This window comes from Mya arenaria, chromosome 14, assembly GCF_026914265.1.
Source record: "Mya arenaria isolate MELC-2E11 chromosome 14, ASM2691426v1".
NCBI lineage: Eukaryota > Metazoa > Mollusca > Bivalvia > Myida > Myidae > Mya > Mya arenaria.
Genome location: NC_069135.1, coordinates 50,777,205 through 50,791,170, shown reverse-complemented (window position 1 = coordinate 50,791,170; position 13,966 = coordinate 50,777,205). Strand labels below are relative to the sequence as shown.

The 13,966-nt window shown below is 34.1% G+C and overlaps 2 protein-coding genes across 2 annotated transcripts; one reads left to right on the top strand and one right to left on the bottom strand.

Annotated features, from left to right (window-relative positions):
• Nucleotides 1-4,967: 4,967 nt before the first annotated feature.
• On the bottom strand, nt 4,968-6,957 carry LOC128216218 (uncharacterized). The gene is made up of 4 exons (XM_052922787.1): nt 6,940-6,957; nt 6,594-6,769; nt 5,373-6,291; nt 4,968-5,120 (listed from the first exon to the last, which is right to left on the bottom strand). Exons 1-4 carry the CDS (start codon nt 6,955-6,957, stop codon nt 4,968-4,970), a joined length of 1,266 nt encoding a protein of 421 aa, XP_052778747.1.
• Nucleotides 6,958-9,124: 2,167 nt separating this feature from the next.
• Nucleotides 9,125-10,168, top strand: LOC128216216 (putative leucine-rich repeat-containing protein DDB_G0290503). The gene has a single exon (XM_052922786.1). It carries the CDS (start codon nt 9,125-9,127, stop codon nt 10,166-10,168), a length of 1,044 nt encoding a protein of 347 aa, XP_052778746.1.
• The last annotated feature ends 3,798 nt before the right edge of the window (nt 10,169-13,966 follow it).

Here is a 13,966-nt window from a genome sequence, read left to right as displayed (position 1 = left end):
TCAAGTTTGTAAATTTTGAACAATATGATAAATTTCAGTAATGCAATGAAAACTACAGCGACAAGCCTAATAGAAAATTCAAAAAATAACCCTGCCAAACATCTGTGTTCCCATTCGTGTTTTAGTTAAACCCAAACGCCAAATTAATACCATTTACTGACCAGAATGAACGGATTCACGAACGTTTTGTGTGATGTCGTTATAACTGTGTTGCACACATTTTTTGATATAATATTTTACAACTTTAACATTAGTGTGTTGTATATAAGTCATGATGTATTTTGTAGACAAGTACATGTATTAACGCTTTTCGTTCAATTTTATAGCTTAATATACAATTCAATATCAGTAAAGAGCCAGTTGGGGACAGAACTCCGCGGGTCAATGAGAGTTAATTCCAGGAACATTTCGCGGACAAAATGCAACAGTATCAAAGTAACACCTTCTATAAAAAATATATGACTGTATATAATAAGGGAGTTGGATTTAAGTCATGGTGTATGTTATGAAACATGGCATGGATAAACACCCTTGTTGGCATTTGAAGTCTTATATTATATTTTATAATAGGGTTATTAATCCGGGAGTTTTGATCCGGGAGGTTGTATTCGACTAGAGTGGATTTTACAGATTCGGATTTCACGAGGCGCTAGCAGAGTGAAATCAAAATCTGCAAAAATCCAGGAGAGTCGAATACGACATTCCGGATCACAACGCAGTACTAAAAACCCTTTTATTATATACTCTACTGGTTAGATCACTTAAAAGCCACATGTTTTCATAATAAATGTCATTTTAACAACGCACGATTTTGTTTTATGACGTCATTTTTAACATCGCGCAACGATACTTGTTATGACGTGACGTCACACGAGTGGAATACGGCCGAATTGCACTTGAGTGGAATACGGACTACCGTATTTTGCGATATGTATTGTGTGTGGATTTATGATGGGTATATGATAAATACATGTATGTAAAAATCCTGTCGGGGATCGAACCTCCGCGGGTCAATACGACTTTCTTACTGCAACAAATCACACCAATCTTTTAGCATTACGTTCAATAAAATAAAGGGCTATATCTGGCTGCATCGTAATTAAAGTGAACTTAATTCGCGGAATCCGGGATTGGCAAACATATAATGGGTGCCGGTAAGTCATGCTTTTTAACGCTAACGCGAAGAAACCGAACAAATTCATTCGTTAACACCGCGTTATTTCTTTTCTTTGGTACAAAATTATTTAATTTGCAATAATGTATCTGTTATTTGCAAAGTAAAGGCGTTCCTTATGACAAGTCAGATATCCGAAAGAGCTATGAACTTATAAGATAATTGTATACTTAGTCATTGGTAACTATAATATTTATCATAGCAAGTGATAAGTGCATTTGCGCTTATTTCTGTATCAGGATGCTGCGTATTAGAATATGGAAACTACAGTTACACAGAATAAATTAAGGGTGCCACACGATTACTAAGGTCCAATATGCACTGGACGAAGGACACATTCCATCACAACAACACATACACAATTTAAATTGACATTAAAATATCTGAACTATTAAAAAATGAGGCTACCGCCTTGGAACTGAATGGATATTCTATTTTGCTTTACCGCAAACACCATGTCCGAGCGTTCGTGCAACGATGATGGTCATGGCACCAATCTTATTAAAATCAGATCCTCAATACACGCTGCACAATATTTGGGAGTATCTAAAATGATATTGTTTGACTATAATTCATGTGTAAATACTTTCGATTCAAATAATAGTGCCACTTTAAGGTTACTCACAAATAACTTTTAAAACATTTTAAACAAACATTGCTTATATTCTATATTAAATACATAGTGCTAGGAAAATGCTCTTTAAAAATATATAATTTATCCTCAACCCAAAAAGCAGAGCATTACTACACGAACGCGACATCTCGATATCAATTGAAACTGGTAATTTGCATCTTTCACTAGTGATTTATTGCCTTACATCGAGAGCTTTCATGGCCTCAAGGACAGTACAAGTAAATACAAATCTGCGAGAAGAGCGATTTCATTCGGAAGTTGTCAGAAAATATAACGCGAAATATTTTAATGCAATCTCTTTTAAGTGGTGAATTGTGTCGTATTGATAATATTACAGGAGTCTATCAGTGTGAAAACTTAACGATCTATCCGCGAAGTTGTTTGTAAGCTTATTAACCTAAATAAGAATAAGTTCGATTCCTGAAAGAACGCTGAAATAAGCTTTTGATAAAGGTATTGGTGGTGTAATGGAAATGATGGATATACTTCTTAATGTTCTGGACCAGTATTCAATATTGATCTTATCCTTATATCATTAGACATGCCTCAGTGATTCCATCCAGCCTATTGGTCAGCTAAATATACAGGCCAATCAAAACACTTAGTTTCCAATCTTTAATTTAAGTTCAATCGAAGTTACTTATTGAATACAGCCCCTGTTCTAAAAAACAAAGCAAATAAAAAGGGTAGTAAAATGTCAAAGTTAATTATTTGAAAAACCCTTCCGTCCCTGACAGTTGCTAACGTTTACAACGGGTTGTCTTGTTTTTTATATGCACAACTTCGTTATATGACACGTTTGTAATAGTGGGTAGCGAAAATTATATATAATTCATTAAAAGTGATAATGTCAATTTAATTCAAATTGGTACACAAAGAAATACTTTGTGATAAATCGGCCGGATTCGAAGCTAAATAAAACTAGGTTAAACAATAAGCACGACGCCTTGATGCCATAGAGTAAAGCGTTTTGAATTTTGAAGCTAATAATTATGTTAAACAATCATCAAATAATTGGGTATATCTTGATACAGTCATTTTATGTAGTGCAATTAATTGACAATTAGTGCAGAAACTGTTGTTTGACTGGTATTGATAGTATATATAAAATGATCGGCAGGATAACAGACTAAGGTTAAGTTTGTTCTGCATTCTTCTTGGAAAATTGATACCAATAATTTCTATTTGGGTTACAGGCAGACAAATATTTTTCGTGTCTGATATTTTTTCGTGAAATTTGCCTCCTGTGTTTCGTATTAAAAAAGAGGATAATTCACTTGGTATCGTAACACCGTTAACTTGCATTGCTATTGCACTAGCCTAGGATCATAGCATAATTCATAGATAGACTCCTGACATACACGTTTTCTTTGTTGAAGTGAGGAATTGATAGTTTAAAAACAGTTATAACAAATACTATCGTGTGGTATAATTAGCCCTTGATCTCTTTCAATGGATTACACCTTTACCCAACACGAATTATTGAGTTTCGATATTCGTTAAAGTAGAGACGTTCACGTTTACACATGATATAACTATTATTATCACTATTGCTCTATAAATGCCATCACAGTATATGTTCCGTGATATTCGTCCAGTTTTATTTGGGCAGTGACATCAGAGCACTGCTCGCGTTACCTCAGAACATTAATAAATGTCAGGTTATTTGAAAGCCTGATATCTGTTAATATACTGATATTGAATTTTTACAGACGTCTCAGTTCAACTTGATCATAATCCTTCCTCCTGACTTACATTTCATAATTCATTACTTTCATAGATAATCAAGGGGGATATTTACTGTGTATTTAATTAGCTATCGCGGAATCTCTCAACTTTCTCATCATAAGCCAGTGCCATGTAATCGCATTTCATGTGTACTTTAGAGCAGCGATTTTGTACTCATTGGGGTCATTGTTCGACACAATTGTTTGGATATCCAATGTGATGTTGGATGTATATCTTACTAATAACTGTTCGGTTTTCCGTAAACATTGTAATCATGCTTGCATTTCCATGTTATTTCTATGTTCCCTTTACTTCAAGGCAGCGAGGCTACCTTACTAATTGAGGTCATCGTTCGTCACAACAGTATGTATATCCAATGAAATGCTGAATTATTTTCTTTGAATTCGTCGTTAGGGATTCCGTAAACATTGTAATCATACGTGCATTACCATGTAATTCAATGTTATTTTAACTTCAAGACCGCATTTTGTATCTATGGGGGCAAACTTATCCCCGAGCGTAATTTCTTATTGAAATTACCATTTCGGAGAGGGTGATCGTACGATATGGTCGTTGAAAAAAGGGACTCTATAAGAAAGCACATCACTTTCAATGTGAGGAAAGCTTCATTCATCAAAGGAAACTCCTTGGAAAAGGTGGTCGTACGATATGATCGTTGAGGAGGGTCGCTATGAGCAAGCACATCACGAAACTTTGTTCATCAAAAGAGCCTCTGATTGGAAGAAATAACAACTTTATTTTTATTTTGCAAAAAACTTATTATCTTAAAACGAAGTGTTCCTTACAGTAAATCATTAACATCGGAAGTGTTCATTTAGTTCCATGAGGTAAATCATTAAGATCGGAAATATGTATGTTCCTTACAGTAATAAAATACCAAATTGTCATGTTTATTAGTGCCTTTAATCCAAACGTTTCATATTTTATAATTATCTCATTTTTTATTGTTTCATCATGATACAAGTGTTCTTTTTTAAATACAAACTTTTTTTGAATGGTATATATTATATTCAACACTTTCTGATGTTAGGTTAATGGTTACAAGGATTGGATTTCATAATAGACTGATTACTTTAAAATGACATGAAATAGATTTAACGTAGAACCATTTTTATATGTCTACAATTAGTTCATGTTCATAAAATTTAAGTTCACAAAACAGACATCGCTTAAGATATATAAACCACTTTATTATTGACAAAAACTAATATTTACAATTTCTATACATTTATGCAAGAAATAATACACACTGTTGATATGGTTTACTAACAAATATCAACTTCTAGAAAACATTGCTTACATTGAACAATAATTATCAGCCAAACTTAATTAAACAATGGAAACAAAGTTAAAAACACTCGCACACATCTTCTGTCAAGGTGTTAATACCTGAATATGATTTGTTTTCATTCAATTCAACTTGATAACAGTTATGTTGTCCTGTAGAAGATTCCCAACAATAAGGGTGGACGTTTGTTCACTGAACCATACTGACCGAGGGTTATACAGTCCATCTGCCTCCCTGGCCACTGTGGCCAGCTTATGTCTCCCCTCCTTGTCTACCTGCATCACAGTGCGAAACCCAAGCCCACACACAAACATATGACCACTTTGGCTTACACATAGTGCAATTGGATATTCTAGTTTAGGATCTTTTATTGTAGATATTACTTGGCCAGTTTTATCAAGTGTTACTTATTCAGAATAATCAGAGTTCGTAACATAAATTCTCTCCCCACAAGCAGAGATAGCACAACTGTACACAGCCTTACCACCAGACAAGTCCTGATATATCGTCTTAATGAGTCTTCCGACCATATTGTACATGTACAGGCCATCAATGGAGCCAACATATAGCTGGTCATTGTGGTGCGCGATTGAGCAACAGTAATGGTGTATGGTGAACTTCCTCATTGCTTGAAGCTTCCCTTTGGTTACTGCCAGGAAGTGAACCTCATTTGTGTCACTAACAGCTACAGCTACATCATTATCTGTGGTGTGACACAAGTGTTCAGGAGTAGCAAGCAGATCACAGTAAGCAATGACCTCGAACTGCCTGTTCAGTAGCTTCACTCTGTCATTCGTATAGTTAGTCAAAACCATTTCTCCACTTGGCAACTCACAGATACCTGCAATATAGCATCGTTTCTTATCCTTCTCTATCCTAACCTTAAAATGACTTGAATTCTGAGCCGTACCCACATAAATGGAAGGAACACGTTCAGCATTGCCAAGGCGGCTCAGTTTTCTCAAAGGTTGCAATACACTTTCATCAGATTTATACTTCACTCCTTCTTTTCCCCTTATTTTATCAACAAAATACTTGGCTTCACTCAATTTAGACTGGCATTTTATGAATCCAATGAAAGAGCTGGTCTCCTTTTTGCCTGCCATATGCTGCTGCTTCTCAATCATGATATTGAGTTGGTCGTCCATGTAAGCACAGGTTTCTAAATCATCTTTTATAGACTTCTCTAAATCTTTCATTATGCTATCCAACTGTTCAACTGTCCTTTCCTCCAGCGTGTCTAAGATCTGGTTAATTTCGTCGCGGAGAGCCTTAATTATAACTAGGATGTTCTCGTAGGAGTCCCTCAGTGAGGCTTGATAATTCTTCATGGAATTAGTGAGATTATACAGCCTGCTTTTAATATTGTCCACTGCAGCTGGCAGCTGCTTAAACTCTGCTGTCTGCAGGAAGCCCTTGGCCAGGTCAGGCAGATGACTGATACTGCTACACAGTGTAATGCGTGATTGATTATATCATCATTTCATGAAATATACAAAAAGAGGCATATCGGCTTATCAACATATTCATGAAATATTGCATGTTTTTGCATTGGTGCATTGTTTCTTTACTTTATTTGTTTCATAGTGGCAAGGGAAATGTATCTGGCTCTACTTATCTGGGATGGGAAAATGTATTCTTTTGCCTTACCTAAAACATTGTCAAACACAGCAAACACACAATGGTGAAAAAATGTTTATTTACATGTTACTTAACTAATATTATCAGACCCGTGGTTAAACTCTCACCTGTGGTTAAGGGCCACACATACACTGCAGCACAATTCCTGATGGTCATCACAGTGGACCTCCAGCTCTTTGCCATGCTGGTCACATTTGTCTATGGAGAACCGCGCCCACTTCTGTATCTCTCCACGCCCGTACACAACATGCTTCTTGAAATACTCCCCATGAATCCTCACAAACTTGTCACACAGATAGTGTTCACATTCGGGACAGAAGTAATGGGCTTCAGTGTTTCGTAGTCGTGAATCAGGTCAGATCCCTTGTAAAAATATGATCCTCCAGCAGCCATATTTTACAAGTTCAATAAGCCTTCACTTGCAAAAAGATAACGTTAAATCTTACAATTCACATATGTGTGGACCGCCATTGCCGAAACAAGTTTAAACTGATTAACTGATAGTGGGTATATTTTCCTGTGTACTTTAAGAAATTTATGAAGAATGACGAGTTTTATTTGAAAGAAATGAGCACCTTAAGAGACGAATAGTAGATCACAGTAAATATTTAAGCATTCACCAATCATTTAATTATTTTGCGCTTTCTGCTAGTAAAAACACGATTACAATTTTGTTATTATTAATTAATATTTCCCATAAATGCATTATTCAACAAGAAGTTTTAGGATTAACACTTAAAATTTATGTTTATCATGCATGAGTTTGTATTGATATTGAATAAAAGTGTCAGTGTAATAAGGAATAGGAATAGAAAATTTTAATAAAAATGCAATAACTTTTTTTAGTGCAACATCATCACCAATATTTGAATATCTGAATTTAACAAAACTAGGCATACTAAAACTTTTTCAGATTGATTTTTTTATAAAACACTCTGGAAGAAAACAATGAGAAGAGCAGCTACTGAATACCTTAGTTGTCAAACATCTTTTAGTCCATAAAAAACGTTAGGGATTCATTTTCATTATTTGAATTTAAAGGGAGGTTAGGTTGTGACCTATAGATCACATTGTTATGGTTCTTAAAAAAGGTACATACACATATTGCTTTGTTCATATTATTCAGATCTAGCATCTAGAATAGGAAAAATTAATTTAGAAATACGGTAATGCTTTTGCATGACATTTTCACATTATAAAGTTCCATAACTAAATAGTTAGTTAAGCCAGAGTTATGGACCTTACAATACATGTACATATCATCGTAAGTATTATGTGTTCAAAGTTTCATTTTAATATCTTAACAATTATCTAGTTATGGATAATATAGATATTTTAAATGACAGGACAAGGCTGGCGCTATGCACGGGTGTAAATAAACTTTACATTTAGTTCCCTGAAGGAAGCTTATGCATCGAGGTCCCTGTCCTATATATATATATATTTATAGATGTACGAACCCCTAATATTCAACATGTACGTGATGGATAAACGGACCCCGTACTAGCAACGTATATGGGGTGGATAAACGGACCGCATATACACAACTTGCTCTAGAACCCGTACAAAAAACGTGCATTGGGTGGATAAACAGACCCCGTACACACAACGTGCATTGGGTGGATAAACGGACCCCGTACACACAACGTGTATTGGGTGGATAAACAGACCTCGTACCGTACACACAACGTGTATTAGGTAGATAAACGGACCCCGTACACACAAGTATACGGGGTGGATAAACGGACCGCATATACACAACTTGCTCTTAAACCCGTACAAACAACGTGCATTGGGTGGATAAACGGACCCCGTACATAAGACGTGTACGGGGTTATTAAACGGGCCTTGCATATGCAACGTGTACGGGATGGATATAAGGACCCAGACATGGAACGTGTACGGGATGCATATACGGAACCCGTAAATGTAACGTGAACTGGAAGGGTATACCGACCCCATACACGCAACGTTGTGTTAAAGGAATTGAACTACGGACCCCGTACAACGTGAACTGGATAGGGATATGGATTCCGTATACGCAACGTCAATATTAGTAAGCACTATTGATAGGACTTTAAAAATAGCGAAATAGTTTATTTAAGATATCATTTAGATCAGCAGAGACTTGTATTGGCGACATAGCTGTGTGTATTGCCTTTAAAATGCCTTTGTAAAGAAATCGAGAGTTGCAATACTTACTTTTGAATCAATTATCATTTTAAGTTTTAAAGGGGCACACAATGGAGGTTGGTGCAATATTATTTTTCATTACTACAGCATTATCTTTAACTCATTTGACTTTAATGATTAAAACACATGTGTGTACATATTACTAGCGATATTTTGGACCACGTAGCTATAAATAAAAACAAAACAAAACATATTTTATAAGGGGTAATAATATTTGAACTTTGACACGTTTTTTATTTGTTCATTTTGTCAAATGAGATTAACATAATCCTTAATTTAATATAAACAATGTTTTTGCATCAACCACTAATGTGCGCTGTTAATAAAAAGAGCATATATCAAGTTTTTTTTTTCGACTACGCTGGTCAAATTCCAAAGTATACTGCAGAACATTAAAACGTATACACTACCATTTAAAGAGCTTCTTTCAATGTTCCATTAAATAATGGCAGATAAAGCTGATACAGACAAAAAGCGTAAGCCAAGCAAGCAAAGCATAAGTGAGCCGAGTGAAATAGAAACCAGTGTGACGGAGGATAAATCTCCTGATACTAAGAAAAAGAAACAGAAAAAGAAAAAGACAAAACACACAGATATAGAAGCGGTCATGGAAGACGACGAGTATGAACTAGAAAAATCAAACGAGAAAGAGATTGCTGGAATTAAAAAGCAGCTAAAAGAGATCACTAGTAAATTAAATAACATGGTGTCAAAAATCGATAAATCGACAAGCACACTAGAAAAGAAGCTTGAGCAAGTCATTGATAAAGATAGCGAGGGAATGAATATAAGAGAAATCATAAAAGAAATGTTCACTGATATGAAGGAAAGCCTTCTCGGGTCAGCGATACTCAGAATTGAAAAACTCGAATGTCAGCAATTTGACAGAGAGTCTGACAAAGACAAGCACTCTAAGAAAATAGAACAATTAGAAAAGCATATCAAAGATAGAGATCAAGAAATACACGCACTGAAGAGAGATGTGATTGAAAACGAAACCAAAAGAGAGTACTCACAGAATGATTTTGAGCAATACACACGCCTTAATAATATACGGATACGAGGATTGCCGGAAAATGACGAAAATCCGAGAGCTGAAAAAGCAGAAGAGACCACCGAAAAAGTGGTAAAACTACTCAGTGAAAGAAAAATCAATGTTGTATATGACGACATTGATATTTCTCACAGGTTATGGAAAACTGTACGTGGAAAACGAGATGTGATCGTTAGATTCAAATCACGAATGAAGCGTGACAGTGTCATGAGAAATAAGAGAAGTCTTCGCGGTTCAGGAATATGGTTGTTTGACGATCTGACAAAACTCAATCATGAGGTATTCATGAGTGTCCGCCATAAGATGAAAGACGAAGTCGATCAAGCGTGGATTTCGAACGGCAAAATCCTATATAGAGACAAATCGGGCAAGGTTATTCGGGTGGACTACGACGATTATGACAGTTGGCTAGATCTCCCTTGGCCGAACACGTAATTTTCTGGTGCACAGTGTAGTAGCAGTGGTCATCGGATTAAACTGTCCATACATTATTTGATATCATGCGCTATTATTGATCCTATTTAGAACGTATCGTGATTATTCATCAAGGTCATCCGCTTGTCAAACATAAGTTAGGTAGTCAATAGCATGCAGTAAACGCATATTGTACATTGTTTAATTATATTATAAGATATATAGCTTTACACATCCCATTCCTGTTTAAATATTATACGAATACACTTCAATTTTACATATTTCAAAATCCATTAATGTGTATAATGAACAAAATATATTTATATCACTAAAATATTCAAGTATATGAACTGTTTACAATACTGGTTAAATACACATGCATATCTTTTATTTTTCTTAGAATACGCATACTTCTGTATAAGCACATGGGTGTTTTTCATATAAGAATAAAAGCATATTGAATCAAAGGCGCAACAGGAAAGACATTTTATTATGATATAACAAAAAAAAGAAAAAAAAATGTAAACATTTAAAAAGGATAATCACTATCAGCAATGCCTTTTTGTTTTGTTTTCGTTAAAAGGCATGGATAGACATTGCTATGCATCTTAAAAACACTTTGCGTCAACATATATCCCTTGTTTTATTTTTTGACAAGGGTTGATATCATTTGATATATCGTCTTATCAAAATTCATGTATTTTACAAGTGTTTTATAGAAACACATAATATATTTTGGCTACACATATTATGACTTTTCTATACACTTTAATATTATATGTGCTTTCCTATACGAATTCGACCTTAGATAGTTACTTCAAACTATATATTTTAATATTTAACTCGTGAAATAGCTTATACCTCTCAATTTGTGTATTTTGTTGTTTAGCTATACTTATAACGTTGCTTGAATAACTTATTATTGATACATATAAATAGAAAATAATCCTGCACGTGCACATACTGAGTAATATATATATTATTCATGCTCATGAATGTGTGTTTGTGTGCGTGCGTCCCTGAGTGAGCTCGTGTGCGCGCGTGCGTGCGTGCGTGTGTGTGTGTGTGTGCGTGCGCATGCGTGGGTGTTTGCTTGTGCATGCGTGTGCGTGCGTGCGTGCCAGATGACACGAACATGTTGGTGAAATATAACACACAGTAGTTAAAATATTGCTAAAATCTTGGTTCATGACAACGTGCAAGCACACGTTCAGAATATGATACTCTTTGTTATACGCGCACATTACGTGCATGTGGGAATATATATTAAATTTATTGTTATGTTCATTATAAACATTAGTTAAAATATTTCTATAAAATATAAATATCATACAAGTTTTTTTTCATATATATTGGTTTTTTTTTAACTTGTATAGGCTATGAATGACATGATATTTAGATACATTATGTTGTAAACCTTTTTATATTGATTGCAATTTTTTCACATGCATATTGGCAAGCTTCTGAAATGTGTTTACAATCACGACCATACGCATCAACGATTTTATATCTTTTGTACATGCAAATAAAATCTGCCAATCATTATACACATACACAATGTTTTACACATTATACAATAGAGGAGCATTCAAATATTTAGCCCAAACTTCTTTATTTAAATCCGCATGGATTGCACATTATGTACTATAAATGTAAGAGGATTAGGAAACAAAACTAAAAGAATGCAAATATTCCAGTGGTTAAAAGAAAAGAATTATATGTTTTATTTGTTACAAGAAACACATTTTCATAATAAAAACAAAGAACAATGGGAAAAAGAATGGGGCGGGTTATGTTACTTTAGTGGTTCTTCCACAAACAGTGAAGGCGTTGGAATCCTTGTTAATCCAAATTTTCCAGCTAGCGACATAATAAAATACGAAGTTTTATTAGGCAGAATTCTAGCAATTGAACTATCTATCAATTCCAAAACATTTATCATTATAAATATATATGGCCATAACACGGACGACGTAAACATATTTAAAATTTTAGAAAATTTTCTGCATTTACACTCAGACACACGATATATCATAGGCGGTGATTTTAACACAATAATTGATGTAAATCTAGATAAGAAAAACGGAAATATCAACAAACATAATCGTTGCCGTAAAAATATAATCGATGTTATGTCGACGTTTAATTTAATTGATATATGGCGTTTGAAACATCCAGATAAAAAGCAATGTACATGGCATTCGAGCACAAAACCAAGCATTCATTGCAGATTAGACTATTTTCTAATTTCAGACATGTTGCAAAATTATTTTATTGACTGTAACATCAATGCAAGTTATTAGACAGACCATTCCTTAGTACTTTTGAAGTTTAACACACAAGAAAACAAAAGAGGACCAGGATACTTTAAAATAAATAATAGCTTATTATTTAATCAAGAATATAAACAATTGATTAAAGATACTATTGAAAACACTGTAAACATAAATAATGAAGCTAATCCAGTCACCCTGTGGGCTATAATTAAAGGCAACATAAGAAACACAACAATAGCATTTGCATCTAATCTAAAAAAGAAAACAAACATAAAAGAAAAAGAAATAATAACCAACGTTGATAATCTAGAGAAAAAAATACCCTTAGAACATGATCATAGCAATATTTCAGAACAGATAATGGCTTTAAAATCAGAACTTAATGAAATTATTTTAAAAAGAGTTAACGGTTCAATCTTGAGATCAAAAGCCATACACATTGAAAATAATGAAAAAAACACGGCATATTTTTCTAATCTTGAAAAAAGGAACGCAGAAATGAAAACTATGAATAAACTAAGAGTCAATAATAAATTAGTTACTGGTCAAAAAGATATACTCAATGAACAACACAAATATTATAATAAATTATATAAGAAAAACGAAAATATTGAAACTGATATGTCAATGTTGAATTATACCAACACTAAATTGAATTATGAACAAATTGGATCTTGCGAAGGCATTTTAACCGAACACGAATGCCATAAAGCAATACACGAAATGAAAAATAACAAAAGCCCTGGTTCTGATGGTCTGTCAGTAGAGTTCTATAAAACCTTTTGGGATAATATAAAACATTATTACTTAAAATCTATTAATGAGTCATTTAGAACAGGGCACTTGTCGGATCTACAAAAGCAAGGAATAATCTCTCTCATCCCAAAACCCGGAAAAGATTCAGAACTAATTTCTAATTGGAGACCAATAAGTTTGCTAAATGTCGACTATAAAATCGCAACAAAATCCATAACGAATAGAATAAAAAACATTTTACCGAGCATTATTAGCCCGTACCAAACAGGTTTTATCAAAAACAGATATATTGGAGAAAATGTCAGACTCGTAGCAGAATGTATATCTCATTTCAAAAAGACAAATACACCTGGTCTCATATTTTTCGCTGACTTTGAAAAAGCATTTGATAGCTTAGACCATAACTTCATGATATCGTGTCTAAGGCATTTCAATTTTGGTCAAGATCTTATAAATTGGGTTAAACTCTTCTACAATGATATAAAAAGCATTATAACAAGTAACGGATACTTTTCAGAGGAAATAAATATTGAACGAGGAGTCCGTCAAGGGTGTCCCCTTTCATCATATTTATTTATTATATGCATTGATATACTGTCAAACGCAATACAAAATCAAAATGATATAATCGGCCTCACCATCAATAATATAGAAATTAAACAATCACTTTTTGCTGACGATGCCACCTATGTAAATAATGGTACAGAAAAATCCTTCTCTACGCTTATAAACACAAGAGAGAATTTCGGTAGAATATCTGGCCTAAAGCTTAATTCGAACAAATCAA

What these genes read in the sequence shown, in the direction of transcription:
- LOC128216218 (XM_052922787.1), bottom strand. An exon ending in TGTGTGGCCCTTAACCACAG is followed by an intron (nt 6,292 to 6,593) that starts GTGAGAGTTTAA and finishes TACACTGTGTAG; the next exon opens with CAGTATCAGTCATCTGCCTG. An exon ending in GCCTGTACATGTACAATATG is followed by an intron (nt 5,121 to 5,372) that starts GTCGGAAGACTC and finishes ACTGTGATGCAG; the next exon opens with GTAGACAAGGAGGGGAGACA.
- LOC128216216 (XM_052922786.1), top strand. Translation starts at nt 9,125, where the DNA reads ATGGCAGATAAAGCTGATACAGACAAAAAGCGTAAGCCAAGCAAGCAA.